The sequence below is a fragment of the Podarcis raffonei genome, chromosome 14 (genome assembly GCF_027172205.1).
Source record: "Podarcis raffonei isolate rPodRaf1 chromosome 14, rPodRaf1.pri, whole genome shotgun sequence".
Lineage (NCBI taxonomy): Eukaryota > Metazoa > Chordata > Lepidosauria > Squamata > Lacertidae > Podarcis > Podarcis raffonei.
This window is the reverse complement of record NC_070615.1, coordinates 53,140,363-53,159,502: the sequence shown is the minus strand read 5'-3', so window position 1 is coordinate 53,159,502 and position 19,140 is coordinate 53,140,363. Positions and strand designations below refer to the sequence as shown.

At 48.6% G+C, this 19,140-nt stretch overlaps 1 protein-coding gene across 2 annotated transcripts; it reads right to left on the bottom strand.

The window, feature by feature from the left end:
- Positions 1-371: 371 nt before the first annotated feature.
- TRAP1 (TNF receptor associated protein 1) lies at positions 372-19,111 on the bottom strand. Of its 2 annotated transcripts, none has more exons than XM_053365756.1 (18): positions 18,990-19,111; positions 11,602-11,757; positions 11,395-11,477; positions 10,008-10,148; positions 9,508-9,579; positions 9,137-9,297; positions 8,685-8,794; positions 8,085-8,158; positions 7,227-7,382; positions 6,907-7,027; positions 6,723-6,792; positions 4,252-4,399; positions 3,396-3,581; positions 3,066-3,204; positions 2,733-2,818; positions 1,631-1,776; positions 1,244-1,316; positions 372-751 (listed from the first exon to the last, which is right to left on the bottom strand). In XM_053365756.1, exons 1-18 carry the CDS (start codon positions 19,072-19,074, stop codon positions 650-652), a joined length of 2,109 nt encoding a protein of 702 aa, XP_053221731.1. In that variant the 5' UTR covers positions 19,075-19,111; the 3' UTR covers positions 372-649. The 2 variants fall into 2 exon arrangements, with proteins under 2 accessions (XP_053221731.1, XP_053221732.1); XM_053365757.1 differs by having other exon boundaries at positions 2,733-2,815.
- Positions 19,112-19,140: the final 29 nt, after the last annotated feature.

Here is a 19,140-nt window from a genome sequence, read left to right as displayed (position 1 = left end):
GAAAACTTTGAAATACAGATGTAACCCATTGATCTGGGCTTCTCTCTGCTTCTATGTTGTAGCTGGGAGCCTTGTTGCAACAATAAAGATCAGGCCTCTTGGCCGCTGCTTTGCTTCAATTTCTTGGCTGTACTCTTGTTTGACCTTCCAACCTAAGCCTGCGGAACTCACTGCTGCAGGAAAAGATCTGCTCCTTGCATCTGCCATGGGGGGGAGCTCTGAGCATGCTTAGAAGCACTTGGTCCTAATTGCCAGTGCGTTTTGTGAACAGTGCGGAGCCACTCTCTTCCCATGCGCATTTTAGAAGGGATCCAAGAACCACGCACTCAAAGACAGGCTCAGAATAAAAACAGGGCGATACATTTCAGAACTGGGGGTTTAAAAGTCTTTACTTAGAGGTACTGCCAACACACGCAGCCTGCAGGCAAGTCCAGAAACACACACCTGACAGCCGGCTGCGCAAACACACGTTCTGAAATAAAGGACCATGGCTCCAGGTGGCTCAACTCTGGCCCCTCTGCTCTTTCCAATGGGCCACGATCCGGATATGGGAGCCCAGGCCAAGAGCTCGCCAAAAGAGCAGGCAAGCCAGGCCAAGCACCCCTCTGAAGACAGGCAGGATGCCCCAGCTCTGCTCCAGGCAGGACTCTCAGTGCTTCTCCAGGGCTTTGGCAAGGAGCTCGTTCAGCCGGTTCACCATCGGCCGGGGGTCGTCATTCAGGCCTGCTGCTATCATGGCGTTGTCGTAGATCTGCCAGCGAAGGAAGGAACAATGAAGCGGGTTGGGGTAGAGGGGGGCTACCTTGGCTTACTGTGTCCCAGGGTATGGCAGGAGCACCAATGGACAGAGATGGGATTCTGCTCTGAATGCCAGCCAGGAGTGGGCAAGGAAAACATGACAGGAGGGGCGCATTTCCCTCAGTAACTGCTCTCCTGGGGGCTGGACTACACGATCCGCTTGGCCCCTTCCAACTCTATAATTCTATGATTCTTCTGCCCACCCCTCAAAGGCTCTCAGAGAGGTCCCAAGGAATCCACATGGGGGTGGCAGGGGGTTACACTGTTCCCTGCTTGTGGAGGCTGCAGGTGCCAGCTGTCTCAGCTCCAGACATTGCAAAGGCACTGGACACCTCCCCCACCCCTTTCCACTGCTCTCCTGAGGGCATGACGAGATGCTGGCAGTCCATGTGCCCCTCTGTGTGCCTAGGCTTCTCCCCTGAGGAGGAAGCAGAAGCTAGCTCACCTGGTCAAGCAGCATAAGGGCCAGATCAGGCTGGCTGGAGCGGAGCTGGTTGAGCTTCTTGATCAGAGCGTGCCTAGCAAGGGAAGACAAAGGGGCAGTTTGAGTGCTGCAACAGGCAGAGCGCATGGGCTTCCTTCCCCAAAGCCTCCTCTCCACCTGTGCCCACCCCCTCTGCCCTCCCCAAGGAGAGCCCTTGCAGAGGCCCCAAAAGGAGGCGTCTGAAAGCAGGATGTGCGGGCGACAATGCGGTTCCCAGTGCATCACGTCCAGGGCTGGAGGTAGCCATGGGTACCTTGACCAGCACCTGCTGGAAGGCAAATGCCTTCGGATCCCCCCTCCCCCAGGTCCAGCTCTGCCTGTCCTCCCGCCCACCCCCAAATCCAATACCCAGTATTGATCTCCAGCGTGGGCTGAAGGATCTGAGCCCGCTCCTCAGTGGTCTTGGCCAGCTGCTGCATCCGGAGGAAGTGGCGGGCAGCACCCATCTCCAGCACGGTGATCATGGCCGGGTGCATCTCCAGGCGGGGAGTCACCTGTAGGGCAGCAGGAAGGAGGGGGGTGAGGTCAAGGCTAGCAGCCCCTCCTGCCTCCCCACCAGGTCCCAGGAAGAGAGGAAACATGGATTTGCCCAGTACATGGATTTGCCCAGATCCCCCACAACCGCCCTGTTTCCAGTCATTTATGCTCTCAGCCCTTCACACAAATAATCATCACCATCCTGACACATCACACTGTGGCTTCAGAAAGAGCTCCCAGCGACACCCGTTCCTGGAAAGGCCTCGCTGAAGCCCAGCAAGGGGGCTTCCCGAGACCCAAGCCCTCAAGGCGGCCAAAATGTTCTCCCTAGATTGTGTGCAAACTAAGGCCTGCCACTCAGGCCAGAGTGGTGCATGCTCTGGTTATCTCCCGCCTGGACTGCCATGTGCTCTACACAGGGTTACCTTTGAAGGTGACCCAAAAACTGCAATCCAGAATGCAGCAGCCAGACTGGTGACTGAGAGCAGCCAACGAGACCACATAACACCGGTCTTGAAAGACCTACATTGGCTCCCAGTACGTTTCCGAGCAAAATTCAAAGTGTTGGTGCTGACCTTGAAAGCCCTAAACGGCCTCAGCCCAGTATACCTGAAGGAGCGTCTCCACCCCCATCGTTCTGCCTGGACACTGAGGTCCAGATCTGAGGGCCTTCTGGCAGTTCCCTCCCTGCGAGATGTGAGGTTACAGAGAGCCAGGCAGAGGGCCTTCTCAGTGGTGGCACCTGCCCTGTGGAACGCCCTCCCACCAGATGTCAAGGAAATAAACAACTATCTGACTTTTAGAAGACATCTGAAGGCAACCCTGTATCGAAAAATGTTTTGTGTCTGATGTTTTACAATGTTTCATGTGCTGTAAGCCACCCAAAGTGGCTGGGGAAACCAAGCCAGATGGGCAGGATATAAATAATGAAATTATTATAATTATTACTTGCCCGCCTGCCCCGGACCCTCACCTTGATGGCAGCAACCCGTGGGCCAAGTGCATTCCTCATCCAGGCCAGGAGCTCCTCTGCAACCGAGGCACTCAGAGACTCTTCTGCTGCAGGAGGAGGAGGAACACAGGGAAATGGATCAGGGTGGGGGAAGAGGAGAGAAACTCCTCAGTCACAGCCACGAAGTCCTTCCTGAGAGGGTGGGGAGTGCTGACAAGAGGCCAGTCTCTGGGATGCCTCCTGGGGTATTCCCACCCCTCCAAGATGGGCGATTCCCCACCTCCTCCAAGCTAGGCAGCCAACTCTGCTTGAAAAGGGCTCACACCCTCTTCCCGCCGCACAGCAGAAGCCCACCTGGGTGCTTCTCCTCAAACTTCTCCTCCTTGTAGTGGTCGACGACGATATCCGTCTCCACAGACATCAGCTTCTTCTTGTCAAACTCCCGGAGGTGCAGGAGGGTCAGTTCATCAAACTGCTCGTAGCAGAATAGTACCTGCGGGGGCCAATTTTTTTTGGGGGGGGTCCTCAGTTCCAAGGAAAGGGAGAATGACCACCACCACCCCGGTCACAGGGCTTCCTCCTCTGCTCCTGGTGCCCAACCCCAAAGCACTTGCTGGGAAAGGGGCTCCCACAGGCCCCGGCTGGGGCTTTGCTTCCCAGGCCCCCCTTTGCTCTCCTGCTCACCTCCACGTCCTTCTTCTTCATGGCTTCGTAGTAGGGAGAGTGCTCGGCCAGGTGGCGGTTGGGAGAGCACAGGTAGTAGATGTTCCGGCTGCCAGCCTGCATGCGGCCGGCATAGTCCGAGAGGCTGGTCAGCTGGCCAGCGGGCAGCGCCGAGGACTCGTAGCGAAGCAGCTTAGCTATCTCTTCCTGCGAAGGAGAGTCCAGTCAGTCACAGGGCAAAGGATGTTCAGTTTCTGTTAATTGGTTCTCATGGGAAACTTACAGATTCTGGCTTCACACAATTAACTCAAGGCAGTGTCAATTTACTCTTGGCAGAAAGCCAAGGTCTGCTTGACCTAGAAGCTACTTACTCTGATTGGTTAACGACCAGCACTCAACTCTGTTATCTAGGGATTGCTAGCACAGTGTGATGTTGGGTGTGTTAGGAGTTAGGAGTAGGAGTGCTGTGTATGGTTAAGAGAGAGAGAGAGAAAGAAAGGATTTATTTTGCTTTGTTTTGTATGCAGAAACTCTGCTGGTTTTATTTTTCCTTTTAATAAATCCTGTAAATAGTTATTCTGAGTCTAGCTGACTAGTCATTTCCACCTCAACTAGCTTCTTCGCTGTGCAGGAAAACTCTGCTACGTTTGGGCTAAAGCCATTAGAGCTATGCCTGACACTTCAAAGTTCCATGAAAGGAGGCAGAACCCTCACCCCTCATCAAGGTATCCGCTGCCCAAGTAAAAAGCTTTGAGGGTGTGTTTTACAATCCAATTTTATGAAATAAATGAAGCAGGTGGCATCACACCCAGTTTCCCACCTCCCTCTGGAAACTTGGCAAGAATAAACCTCGCCCCTCAGCTGTCCCTCAACACACCTTGACATCCTGCTCGGCGATGGTGACAATCCCCTCGCGCATGAAGAGCCCGTAGTCCTCAAAGAACTTGGCGTACTTCTCGGGGTCCTTCTTGCTCTGCTCAATGAAGAACTTGATCAGCCTCTGTTGCAAGACTCCCCGGAGCTTCCTGCAGGACAACACCCAACATCAGGGAGACTGGGGTGGGGGGTGGGGAGAGAAGTGCTTGGAAGCCCCAAAGATTAAAAGAGGGGCAGGAGAGGCAGTGGAGGAAAGACTGCAGTCAGTGATGGGCTGAAGCACCTCTGGCCGGGAGGAGGGTTTCTATTCTTTCCCCCCTTCACCAAAAGATTTGCCTAGGTGCCATGTGCAATCTAAGTGAAGTCGACATTGCTCTTAAGAAATTTTGACAAAAGAAGAACGGCAGGTGAAATTAATGGACTATGCAGAACTGGACAAAATGACAGGAAGGATTCAAAACCTGCGGGACCAGAGATTCACAGAAGATTGGAAGAAGTATATGAACTATTTGAAGAGCAATTGTAACCAACAAATCACGCTAGTAGGACTACAAGAAGTTTCGTACAGAGAAATATACAAAGTGTTACAAAGCAGAAAAAGATAGAGATATTGGATATGAGTTTGAAATGTAATAAAGAAAATAAGAAATGCATACTAAGAGATTAGATTGGAAAATTTTCAGACAGGACTGATGGAAGTAAAAAAAATTTGAATAAGATGTAAAAGTATGTTTAATTACTGCTGAAAATGATATGTTTAAAAATAAAAATTTATATATATAAAATGAAGAAGTTGGCATTGCTGTGTGACCAAGAAGCCTCCCAAAAGCATTTCAACCAATCGCACCTCTGCCTGCTGGGATCCCAACTCCTGGCATAAGCCACAACAGGGGCCGGGGCTGATGGGAGCAGGAGTCACAGCAACACCGGGAGGGCCCCAATCCATGCCCCCTGGTGACCAAGAAGGGAGAAGACCTGCAGGAGAAGGAGCCAGGGCCCAGCCCAAAGGAGCAGGCAGGAAAGGGGGACCCAATTTTTCTGGCAAAGGGTGTCTAAGGAGGTAACAGAAATCCCTGGGTAAAAGCTGACCGAAAGTCCAGAGGTAGCCCTGTTATCAATTTACGATGAGGTGGAAGGATTGCAGGCAATGAAGGACTTGCTCACAAATTTCTTGGCAGCTGCGCAAGTTATTACAGCTAGGAAGTGGAAGGGGCAAACAAAATATAAAATAGAAGAAGGGTATAAAGAGGTGTGGGATATAGCTATTAATGATACATTAACATGTGCCACATTAAGGTAAGGCGGGGAATACTCGGGAGAAATGACTCTGAGGAGATATGGAGGGTGTTTGTAGAATTGGTACTGTTAGAACAGAAAGGGGTCAAACCATCGCAAGAGGTGTTGAAATTTTGGGAGGTTGGATAGTTACAATGGAATGATCTCAGTAGTGGAGTGCACATGTTTATTCTTATTTTTTATTATTACTTTGTAAAAAAAAAAAAAAGGAAAGGGGTGTCGTGAATTCTCCGTGACGCTTTAACAGAAATGCGCAGACTTCCAGGTTCTTCAGTGCAGTATATTTATTGTGAGCTATGTATACAAATAATGGGAAGCGGGTGGCGCTGTGGGTAAAAGCCTCAGTGCCTAGGACTTGCCAATCGAAAGGTTGGCGGTTCGAATCCCCGCGGCAGGGTGCGCTCCCGTCGCTCAGTCCCAGCGCCTGCCAACCTAGCAGTTCCAAAGAACCCCCGGGTGCAAGTAGATAAATAGGGACCGCTTACTAGCGGGAAGGTAAACGGCGTTCCGTGTGCTGCGCTGGCCCGCCAGATGCAGCTTGTCACGCTGGCCACGTGACCCGGAAGTGTCTGCGGACAGCGCTGGCTCCCGGCCTCTAGAGTGAGATGAGCGCACAACCCTAGAGTCTGTCAAGACTGGCCCATACGGGCAGGGGTACCTTTACCTTTTTATGTATACAAATATCTACAGGCTATAATACAGAAGCAGTTCATACAGTCAGAGTACCTGGCTGCACCTTAAGACAAATAGGAAGACCTCTCTCTCTCTCTGACCACACTTCTCTACACCACCCCTTTACTGCTGGAAAGGTTTCCCTTTTAAACAGATGACAGCCAATCAACTGACAGCACACTACTACCGAGTCATTCTGACCCAGCACTTGCATAGAAAGTATTGCAGGACGATTGCATCAGCCAGTTGAATCAGCTAGCAAACTCTATCCTGCAGACTTACTATCTCACACAGCATTCTGTGAATCCCGACAAGGGGAACCTTGGAGGGCCACTGCCAGCCAGAGCAGCCGACAGTGGGCAGGGCAGACCAACAGCCTGCCTTGGGGAAGGCGGATCAGTGAGCGGAGCCTCAAGCGCCCCCTTGGAGGCCACGGCAGAATCGCTTCCAGAAAAGCACCAGGGCTGGAGGGACGCACACGGACACGGCCCGCAGGTAGCTCACCTGACGAGTGCGCTCTCCTGGAGCAGCTCCCGGCTGAGGTTCAGAGGGAGATCTTCGCTGTCCACGACTCCTGCACCAAACAGAGGGAGGGGCAGCGTCAGGGGGAGGGAGGGCAAGGGGGAGCTGTGGCCCAGAAACAACCCCCCTGCCTGCTCAGGGCACCTGCAAAGGGGTGGGTGGCTACCTTTCAGGAAGCGGAGCCATTTTGGCAAGATGTCTGTGGCTTTGGTCAGGATGAGGACCTTGCGGCTGTAGAGAGAGACGCTGGAGCCCAGCTCCCGGCTGACGTCAAACATGGAGGGCTTCTAGAGGCACAGGAAGCCACAATAATGGTGTTATTCTTTCTACCCCACCCATCTGACTGGGTTGCCCAGGTTGAAACCGGATGTTCTGCCAGGTGGGAGGGACCCGGCTCAACCTCCATCCTGGGGTGGGGCTGCCCCCCTCCTGCAGACCCCCCCTCAGTGCCTCTGGAAGGGAGTGGGGGACCCCCAGGGCCCTCACCGCCTCTGGGACATAGAAGATGCTGCGGATGTTGAGAGGCGCGTCTGTCTTGTAATGGAGGATGTAGCGCGGCTCGTCGTAGGCCTGAGCAATGAAGCGGTAGAAGTCCTTGTGCTGCCAGTCCCCAATGTCCTTTGGCTCCAGGGTCCAGAGGGCCTGCGGAGAGGGAGGGGGGACGGGGGGCAGAGGCTGCTGAGGCATTCAGAGGGCACAAGGGACAGCCAATGCCATTGCTGCCAGGAGGAGTTTGGTCCAGAGGCGAGCCCAAAACACTCCGAGGCTCCAGGCAGAATAGCAAAGGGGAGCCCAGAATAATTCTCCTGCCCCCAAAGCGGACCAAGCATGGGACTAGGAGAGCATTGGCAACCTTCTCCAAGCCACTACCCCACCCTGAAATTAAAAGGCCGTGGGAAGAGGACCCGGCATTGAGAAGCATCCTCCACTGTCCTTCTGGCAACTCACAGGAGAGAGCAAATGTTGGCCCTGTGCTCTAGAGGGGGAGCTGCTCCTCAGAGCCACTTGCACAGGACCCCCACAAAACCCAGGGCGAAGGCAAAATCCCAGGCAGGGCTTCCTGGCCCGGAGCCTTTCCTAAGAGACAGCTCCTCCTGACCAGCACCTTGGTCTGAGCAGGGCGGAAGAGGACCGGGAGGCTTCATTTTAATGTTGTACTTTAATCTTAAGTTTTTAAGTTGTATTTTAATCAATTATTTTTATAACTGGTGTTGGCTGGGGAGGGCGGGGTATACTTAACAATATTTCATTATTATTATTATTATTATTATTATTATTATTATTATTATTATTATTATTCTGCATGTTTGGGGCCCAAGCAGCGCAAGTCTGCAGCCGCCTTACCTGCATGGCGTTGACACGTCGACCGTCGAGGAAGAGGGGGTAGCCAACAAAGTTGCTGTACTTTGTGATGACCTCTAGTGGAAGGAAGGAAGGGGTTTGATGATCAACCTTGGTCAACAGCCCTGCCCAGGACACCCAAACTCCAGAGGTGCCCACTGGCCCACCCACCCAAGGGGAGCCCAGAAACACGGTGGACCAGCCCACAGCAGCCCACTAGGAAAGGAAAGGCTGGATGCTGAGGGGATCCTGGAAGGCAGAACAGTGAGAGCATTGAGGTCCACCACAGGTATGTTGCACATGGAGGGCCGGAAGAGGTCAGAAAGGCCCCCCCCCAGCCCCCGCTTCTCAACCTGGCACTTAACAAGCCCAGAAGCCAGTGACAGCGAATCCATGCCATGCCAACGGTCCAACTTAAGCAATTAACTGCCCGCTTTTGGTGGCAGCTCTTTGGAGTTCTGGTCTTCACAGGAGATGCTGCCAGAGACTGAGACTGGGAGCTTCTAGGTGCAAAGCCTTTCTCGCCCCTCACAGACACCCACTCCCCAAGCCAACCCCCACCAAGCCACCCTGGGGAACCCCACCCAGGCGCACGGCCATCACCTTTGACGCGCTCCTCGTTGGCGAACTCCTTGCAGTCTTCCTTGAGGTGGAGAATTATTTTCGTCCCTGTTTGAACTCCAGAGGCTTCCGAGATCTCAAATGTCCCAGAACTAGGATTAGAAAACCGTTTCCTTAATAACAATTTGAACAACTTATTTAACTAAAACAATAACGTTACAGTATATATATCCATGTTTGTTAACTGATGTGGTTAAACATTTTTTTTAAAAAAACAACACTAGACTGAGTTTTACTATGGACTATAATGCAACTTAAATAGAGTACTATCTTTAGAAAGTTTTTTTTCCTCCAAAAGCCTTTTATTTTAAAAATCCAATTTAAATTGAAAAAACCTGATTTAAATTTTTAAAAATCCAAGATTTCTGCCTGCAACCTACACTTCCTCCTGCCTGCTGCCCAGGCTTGCCCAGCTCCCTCCGGAGCACACTTACCCATCCGAGTGCCAATAGCACCCAGGGCTGCCTGGCTCTGCAGACTGTGAGAAAACTTCCACCCGATCCGCCACCATGAAGGCCGAGTAGAAGCCCACTCCAAACTGGCCAATGATCCTGCTGCCGGCTTCCGCCTGGCTCCGCAACGTCTCCAGGAAGGCCTGAGAACACAAAGCCCCTTGCTTGCAGCCAGGCTGCCCTGACAGATGTCTAGCCACTTCCCAACAACTCTGAGGTGGGTCACCAAGGTGCCAGGTGCCAGTGCCCCCTCTCCTTGTAGCCTCAGGGATTGTTCCGCCCTGGAACTGTGGCAAGCCTAGCTGCACCCCCAGAGCCTGCACCCGCTGCCCAAAAGCCTCCTGCCCCGTTACCTTGGAGCCAGACCTGGCGATGGTCCCAAGATTAGAGATTAGCTCCTCCTGGGTCATCCCGATGCCTGTGTCCTGCAGGGAAGAGAATGGCAAAGACATCTGTGTCATGTCCTGGCCCCCACTTTGAGATAAGGAGGGCAACGCTCCCCCATCTGCACAGACTCGGGCAAGAGAGAGATTTCACAGCAGCATTGTTTCTAGCTGTTTATGAAAGATCAGCCCTGATCTGAGCAAAGCACCAGAAGGTTGGTCTATGGGGTCCAGCGCCAAGGTCAGAAGTTAAGTCAGGGCCAAATCCCACCAGACACCAAGCTCATTGGGTAGCTGTGGCCAAAGCCGCGTCTCAAGCTAGGCAGAATCCCCACACCAGTCCCCCTTGGGCCAGAGGCAGCAAAATCTCTCCGGTCCAGAGACCTTCCTTGGCAGCCCTGGCCAAGGAGTAGGAACAAACAGAGAAGTCTGGGGAGTTCTGGCGCAAGTCATCCACTCGGCAGCAGTACCTGGATGGTGATGGTTCCTTCTTTGGAGTCTGTCTCAAGGTGGATTTCCAGTTCTGGCAGGATCTCCCCTTTGGACATCAGCTTGTGGCGCAATTTTTCTAAAGCATCACTGCAGTTGGAGATCAGCTCTCGGATAAACACCTGCAGGGAGAGGCCACGCTGATGCAAACGGGCACCCCAGAGACAGCAGGGGAGTGGCTCTCGAGTGTGGAGCAGCGCCCCACACCAGATGGAAGTGGGTCATGCCTTCCTACCCCCACTAGCCAAAGGCAGGGGAGACTCCACACACTGTAGCAGGAGGCATCCTCTAGAGCAGAGCTTTCCAAACTGTGTGTCGTGGCATGTTAGTGTGTCAGCTGCAGTAATGCTGGTGGTCAACAAAAGAGGTTTAAAGACTGTCTCAAGGCAAATCTTTAAAAATGTAGTATAAACACCAACAATTGGGAAACCCTTGCCTGCGAGTGCTCCAACTGGAGAACAGCCTTTATCAAAGGTGTCCTGGGCTTTGAGGACACTCGAACTCAAGACACAAGGGAGAAATGAGCTAAGAGGAAGGCATGCTTGGCAAATCCACTCCGTGATCAACTCCTGCCCGGAATCCAATGTCCCACTGTGGAAGGACGTAAGGATCTAGCATTGGCCTCCACAGTCCCTTATGGACTCATTGTTAAAACCGTGTTTATGGAAGACAAGCTACGAGGGATTGCCAAAGAAGAAGAAGAAGAAGCAGGTATGTTACATGAATGCTCCCTACACTCATCCCAGAGCTGGAAAGGGGTTAGTTAAACCTCCGGTTTGCTAGCAAAACTGAATTTCTCTGTCATGAAATGATGCACATCTAAAAAGTGTGTCACCAACGTGAAAAGTTTGTTGGAGCTACCCTGGATTTGCAAGCAGACTGCACTGCCACCCCAGTCTGATCTGACTCCTCAAGCCCTTCAACTCACTCCCTTTGCTGGGAGCCTGTTCTGGTCCTTGCAGTTCCCAGGAGTTGGAGGGCTTCAGGGAAGCTCCACGGACTGTGGAGTGTGCAGCTTTGAGGAAAGACATGTTGGGCAAGGCGCTACATCAGCCAAATTCCCTAAGAGGCACAAGGACGGCTTCCCACCTGAGGTGAGAGGAGGGCTGAGTCTGTAACGCAGAGCACCTGCTTTCCACTAACATGGGGAAACTGCTTTCCACTGCAGAAGGGGTGCAGTGATGCCCTCCAAATGTCTGCATTAGGGAAGTTGCTTCAAATTAAGGCAGCAGCCACTACCAGGGCTCAGGATCCCCCAACGAGGAGTTAGGGTCAAGCCAGCGCAGCAGGCATGGACAGTGGCAGACGCTGGCTGCAGCCCTGCAAAAGGACCCTTGGGATGCACCAGGGCAGGAGCGGCCAGCCTACCTCCTTCTCCGAGTAGAGAGAGCGGGCCACGATATCCAGCAGCTCCTTGGTCTCTGCTTGAAACTCATGCCTGGAGGCAGAACCTGCAAGATGGAGAGGAGAGGAAAGGGCTGCTGCTGCTGTTCTCGGCAAAGGGCTGCTCCTTTGCCCCCCACAGCAGGGCCCAGGAAAGAGTGTGGCTTGACTCCAGGGGAGGGGGAGCCTGACCTGGGACTGCCTCGGGGTTGCTGGTCAGTCGATGCAGCGGAGGGGCCTCCTCATCACTCTGGGCAGCTTGCGAGCTGTAACTCTTCCTGGACGCCCAGCTCAGCCCTGGAGGCAGCAGCGGAGGGGCCGGTCGGGGCAGGAGTACGGCCCTTGGACCTGAAACGGAAGAAGCATTGGGTGGTGGGCCAGGGACCCTTCTGAACGCGGAGCTTTAGAGGATGCTACCCGCTGTTATAAGAATTCTAAGGTCTCCAATATAGAATAAATGTTCATAAATGTACAAGGCAAATGCACATACGTAAGTATATACTCCACATGTCTGAAATGGTACTGGAGAGCAATCCTGAAGCTATTTTGACTCTCCCAAATTGACCTCAAATATTTCTCTGCAAGGAGGAAGGAAATGGGAGCAGCTTTCCAATGGTCTTGTAGGGGCTTACACCTCCCTGCACATACAGTCTAGCAAGTATCTGTTAAGCTGAGCACACTATCAATACGCGTAGAAGATTCAGGAAGAAGATTTACCATCACAAAAGAATGGCCAGACTGCCCAGAAAATGCAATCAAGTAAGGCATTATCAGGTATCCTGGCAGACAGGAGAGAAGCAACACTCTCAAATTTCTGCTGCAGACCGCCTCCTTCTGTGATGTATGTATGATATTTTGGGGGGTGGTCTTGGGTTACAGGGTGGGCAATTTCAAAAATCTTTATAGAGGCCTGTGCACCATTGTTCTGGGCCTCTCTTGTCTGCTCGCAAGGAGGGAGGGAACTCTGTTGCAACAGTTTATTCTCTGTTAATGAAGATCAGGCTTAGTAGCTGCTTTGATTCTCAATAATACGCTGGTTGGCCTCTGCTTTCTCTAGACGGGGCTCTAAGTACCCCATAAGAGAATTCGAACTGTGGTTCCCAACGTGGGGTACACACCCCACGAGAGAGAATTGATTTTTAAGGGTGGCAATTCAAGAGTCACAGTGGTACCTCGTGTTAAGAACTTAGTTCGTTCTCACTTCCGGTTAGCGCCAGCGCTTAATGGCGGATTTCTCCCGGAGCTCCAGGAGAGATCTGCTTCGTGGGTTCGGGTCCTGCAGCCACGGCGGAGCGGGGACCCTCAAAAATCACAGGCGCGTAGCCTGTGAACTGGAGACTCGGCGGGCACCTTTGCGCCCCCCCCGACGTTGTGAAATAGCCTTTCTAAAGGCTACGAAACAGCGGAGGGTGTGTGGAGCGGTGCTGAGAGTCGCTTCTACCCAGCCTGCGAAGTGAAGCCGCGTCGCCATTAGCGGAGAGCGCTGACTTCTTCCGGTGAATTTGGATTAAAAGACCAATTTTCCGTGAGTAGGACTGAACTCTAAAATATAATTGGACGTTAAAATTAAAGAATTTGGGCACCGAGACGGACAAGCACTAAAAAGGAAGTCTGCTTTCCGTTCTGTAGCAAGATCAAAGCGAAAGGCATTCAAGCTGTAACTTTCTGACAGGAGAGTTTTGCGAACTAAGAAATCCACCACCAAGTAAAGAACTCCCTCCCCCGAAGGCAGGAGGGGGGGGGAAGAAGACGTTAAAGTGCTTCTCTGCCTGCTCAAAAGAAATTGAACTGTTTATTGCTGCTCCTTCACCTGGGGGTCGGACTGCCGGAGAAAAGGAACCGGCTAAGGACTGTTGTTACAAGAAGGTTAAAAAGTAACGCTTAAGAGTGTGGGAATGACCTTGAGTGAAAGACTTTGTTATGGCAGATGGTAAAGAGAAAGAGGACTCACAAGAAACAACCTTGAGATCTGGTAGACAATACAAAGTCGATCTTTCTATGCAAAGAAGGGCTTCTGTATCAGGAGCCTCTGGAACTGCAGCTGTCTCAAAGGCAAAAGTGAAAATAATGTCTTCAGAAGAAGCATTTGCTAAGGCATTGGGGAAAATAAATGACTCTTTGGAGGAATTAAAAAAGCAAGGCGCTGAAACAAATAAGAAAATTGAAGAAATCTCTGGGAAAATCGATTTAAATACAAAAAGTATAACTGACCTTGGGAACAAAGTGAACTCTAATGCAGAAGCAATTGGGAAACTACTTGAAGATTCATCTACAACACGAAAGATAGCTGAGGAAGCTAAAGAAATTGCAACTGCTGCCGAGGAAAAATTTCCACCGGTGTACAGGAAACTAGATGAGTACGAGCTGGCACTTTCTATGCAGGATATGCAACGCAAGGAGAGGAACCTAAGGATTAGACTCGTGCCGGAAAAGGAAGGAGACAACTTGGTGGACTACTTGACAAAAGAATTTTCTGACTTTTGGAAGCAGGAGCTGGATAAAGAAAAATTTAAGATTGAGAGTGCATTCAGACTGGGAACAAGGCAGAGGAAGAACAGACCCAGAGACTGCTTAATAACTTTAAGATCAAAGGAGGAGAGAGACAAAATACTGAACCTGCATTATCAAACAACCCTTCAAATTGAAGATTTTCACATTGAGATTTTTAAAGACATTCCCAAAAGTATTTTGGATGCAAGAGGTCCATACAAGGACTTGGTGACACTGCTGAAAAGGAACTACATACCATTCAGGTGGGAGTTTCCCCAAGGCTTGTCTTTTAAATACAAGGGGAAGAAAAGAAGAATAAAGACAGTGAGTGATAAAGACAAGTTCTTAGGAGAACACGAAGAAGACCTACAGAAAGAGACGTTTCCAGGACAAGGACACCCTTCAAGCAAGGGACCACTAGATACGGACACGGAACCACCGACAAAAGACGAACAACAATTGGGAGCTGTAGGAGGAAGTAAATAACCCCATCATGGCTCTGCAACTTCTAACCTGGAACTGTAACGGTTTAAACATTCCCAGAAAAAGAAAAAATATACTTCATGCTTTAAAGAAAGACCAATTGGACTTGATTTGCTTACAAGAGACTCATGTGACAAGAGCACATAGAAAATTATTAATAAACAAAAGATTGGGACAAGAATTTATATCTTCAGACAGAGTTAAAAAGAGAGGAGTGGTGATCTATGCAAAGGAAAATTTGCAACCGAAACAAATTTTTAAAGATGATCAAGGAAGATATTTGGCAATTGAAATTCAATTTCAAGGAGAAAAGTTTTTGATAGTGGGAATCTATGCACCAAATGAAGGGAAAGCTGAATTCTTTAAGAAGTTGCATGAGATTTTGATGGATTATATGGATTACAATTTAATTATGATGGGGGACATGAATGGAGTAGTTTCAACAAATATGGATAAAGCACAAAGACAGGTAGTCACAAAAGACGGAAGACTACCAAAAACTTTTTTTTGAAATGACTGACAACATGGACTTGATTGACATTTGGAGAACAAAACACCCATTAGAAAGAGAGGGAACCTTCTTTTCTGAAGCCAAAATGACATGGACACGGATTGACCAAATTTGGGTGACTAGCAGTATGGCGTCGAACATAAAGAAAGTGGAAATCTGCCCAAAAACCTTCTCCGACCATAACGCAGTAAAGATGGTGATGAAGCAAACAACAACTGGCTCCTTCAGATGGAGAATGAATGACACCTTATTTAGAGACGAGGAGATTTGCAAGAAGGCCCAAAAAACTCTGAAAGATTATTTTGAAATCAACTTAAGGACTAAAGTAGAAAAAAGAATAGTATGGGACGCAAGTAAAGCCGTGATGAGAGGGTTTTTGATACAACAAAATACATTAAAGAAAAGAAAGCAAAATGAGAGGAAAGAGAAAATTTTGGAAAAGATAAAAGAAGGGGAAAGGAAACTAAGATTGAAGCCAAAATCGCAAGAGATTTTAAGAGAAATTAAATTGTATCAAACACAATATATGGAACTGATGAATCAAGAAATAGAATGGAAAATTAAACAAATGAGACAGAAGACTTTTGAATCTGCAGATAAATGTGGCAAGTTATTGGCTTGGCAAATAAAGAAGAGACAAAAACTCAACACGGTAACAAATATAGAAGTGGAGGGAAAGAACATATGTAACCCAGTGGAAATTAGGAACTGTTTTCAGAGCTACTTTAGACAACTGTATACACAAGGGCCGCAGAAAGAAATGGACATACAACAATTCCTCGAGAAAAATGGGCTGAAAAAGATTTCGCAGGAAAGTAAGACAATTTTGAACCAGGAGATATCAGCACAGGAAATAGAAGATGCCATTCAAAGCATGACGTTGGGCAAATCACCTGGACCGGATGGACTGACTTCCAAATATTACAAAGTTGTGAAGGAAGGGTTGATACAACCTTTGAAGGAAGTCTGCAACGAGATCATGGAGGGGAGGAAGGCACCCGATACGTGGAGGGAGGCCTACATCACACTTATACCAAAGACAGAGACTGAAAAGACCCAACTTAAGAACTACCGACCCATCTCGTTACTAAATGTGGATTACAAAATCTTTGCTGATATTTTAGCAAAGAGATTGAAAAGAGTTCTGATGGAGGAGATTCATGGGGACCAAGCGGGCTTTCTCCCGAAAAGGCATTTGTCGGACAACGTAAGGAATATAATTGACATTTTGGAGAAGTTGGAAGTGAATATAAACACTAAGGCTGTTTTGATATTTGTGGACGCCGAGAAAGCCTTTGACAACATATCTTGGAGTTTTATGTTGAAGAACCTCCGGGGGATGGGGGTAGGCCAAGGGTTTGAAAATGGTATAGGTGCAATATACTCTGAACAGAAAGCAAAATTAATTGTAAATAATGTGGTTACAGAAGAGTTCAAGATTGAAAAAGGGACACGTCAGGGGTGCCCTATCTCCCCACTACTTTTTATATCGGTCCTGGAGGTTTTGCTTAATATGATTAGGGGGGACCAGCTGGTTAAAGGGATCCAGGTCGGAGCTAAACAATACAAACTGAGAGCATTTGCAGATGACCTAGTACTTACATTACAAGAGCCAGAAGCTAGCACGAAAAGAGTTTTGGAAATAATTCAAGAGTTTGGTCAAATGGCAGGATTTAAATTGAATAAGTTAAAGACTAAGGTATTGGAGAAAAATTTAACACAGGTTGAAAAAGAAAGGTTTCAGAATGAGACGGGGTTGACTGTGGTTAAAAAAGTGAAATATTTGGGTATAAATATGACAGCTAAGAATGTGAACCTATTTAAAGATAATTATGAAAAAACTTGGACAGAAGTGAAAAAAGATTTGGAAATTTGGTCAAACTTGAAGCTTTCCTTGTTAGGTCGAATTGCAGTTATAAAAATGAATGTATTGCCAAGAATGTTGTTTTTGTTCCAAGCATTACAAATAATGGATAAAATGGACTGTTTCAAGAAGTGGCAAAAAGATATATCTAAATTTGTCTGGCAGGGCAAGAAGCCCAGAATTAAATTTAAGATATTAACGGATTCAAAGGAAAGAGGGGGGTTTGCCCTGCCAGACTTTAAACTGTACTATGAAGCGGCAGCTTTCTGCTGGCTAAAAGATTGGCTGCTTCTTGAAAATACAGACATTTTGGATTTGGAAGGTTTTAACAATATTTTTGGGTGGCATGCATATTTGTGGTATGACAAGGTTAAAGCACATAAAAGTTTTAAAAACCATATTGTCAGAAAAGCACTATTAAATGTCTGGGTCAGATATAAAGATTTGCTGGAAAACAAAACCCCAAGGTGGCTGTCGCCAATGGAAGCTAAGGCAGTTAAAAAGTTAAATATGGAGTCGAAGTGGCCAAGATATTGGGAAATTCTGGAAAAGGAAGGGGACAAACTGAGATTGCAGAGTTTTGAGAAATTAAAAGGGAAGGTGAGAGATTGGTTGCACTATCACCAAATAAATGAAGTGTTTAAATTGGACAGTAAAATTGGTTTCCAGGTGGAAAAATCAAAATTGGAGACTGAATTGTTAGAATCCAGTACTAAGAATTTGTCAAAAATGTACAATTTGCTGCTGAAATGGAATACACAAGATGAAACGGTTAAATCAACTATGATTAAATGGGCTCAGGACATTGGTCATAATATTTTGTTTGCTGATTGGGAAAAGTTGTGGACTACCGGGATGAAATTCACGGCATGTAATGCCTTAAGAGAAAATATTATGAAAATGATTTATAGGTGGTACATAACCCCAGTCAAGCTTGCAAAGATTTACCATTTGCCTGATAATAAATGTTGGAAATGTAAAGAAAAGGAAGGTACATTTTTTCACCTTTGGTGGACGTGCCCGAAGATTAAGGCATTCTGGGAAATGATCTATAATGAACTTAAAAAGGTATTTAAATATACCTTCCCTAAGAAACCAGAGGCCTTTCTCTTGGGCATTGTCGGCCAAGGGGTGTTAAAGACGGATATAACTTTCTTTATGTATGCTACAACAGCAGCTAGAATACTCATCGCAAAGTACTGGAAGACACAGGATCTACCCACACTGGAAGAATGGCAGATGAAGGTGATGGACTACATGGGCTTGGCAGAAATGACAAGCAGAATCCGAAACCAGGGAAGAGAAGCAGCGGAAGAAGAATTGAAAAAGTTCAAGGAATCTAAAGAAATATTACAAAATTAATGAAAGTTAGAATGATGTTGGACTGGAAAGTAAATGGTTACTATTAGTAATGGTTAAGACAAGGAGAATAAGGAAGATTAACTTAAAATTAAAGTAAAATAAGGGAAGATTTGCTGAATAATTGATTAGAATCTGGAATACAGAAAAGGGAGGCATGAGGAAGTCGGGGAAGAAAGGTATATGAAATTAAGATATGAAATGATACTTGTTTTTTGTTTTGTTTTTGTTTTTGTTTGTTTATGTATTTGCTGTTTTTATGTTATGTTTGTGTGATTATAAAAACTGTTTAATAAAAAATATTAAAAAAAAAAAAGAACTTAGTTCGTTCTGGAGATCCGTTCTTAACCTGAAACTGTTCTTAACCTGAGGTACCACTTTAGCTAATAGGGCCTCCTCCTGCCGCCACACCTCCAGAGCACGATTTCTGTTCTCATCCTGAAGCAAAGTTCTTAACCTGAAGCACTATTTCTGGGTTAGCGGAGTCTGTAACCTGAAGCGTGTGTAATCTGAAGCGTATGTAACCCGAGGTACCACTGTATTAACATGAATGGCCTTTTAGGCTTCCTCCACGTGAACAGGAATTCACTTTTTGAATAATAAGGAGAAGAATAAGAATTAAACGGGGATCAGGAATTGAGAGATGCTTATGTGGGGCATGGCCAAAAAAACGTTGGCATCCCCTGAACTAGACGTCTTTTTCTTGTGACGCCGCCCCCGGGGCTTCCCGGGCCAGATCCGCGGCGGGGACGGACATCGCGCGGCCTGCGGGGTCAGAGGGGGCGGGGGGTCGCCAGGGTCACGCGGCGCCCAGGGAAGCAGCAGCCGCCACCTCCTCCTCCCGGGGCCTCGCCAGGGCCCGGCCTCCCTCACCTGCTCCCGCCGCCGCCGCGGCTCCCGGGCGGACCAGGAGGCGGAGGAGGCATCGCCCGCCGCGCAGCACCTCCAGCCTCGCCATTGCTCCCTTCACGCCGACCCGACTTCCGGCGCGGGAATAACGTCATGCGAGACATAGCCGGCGCTC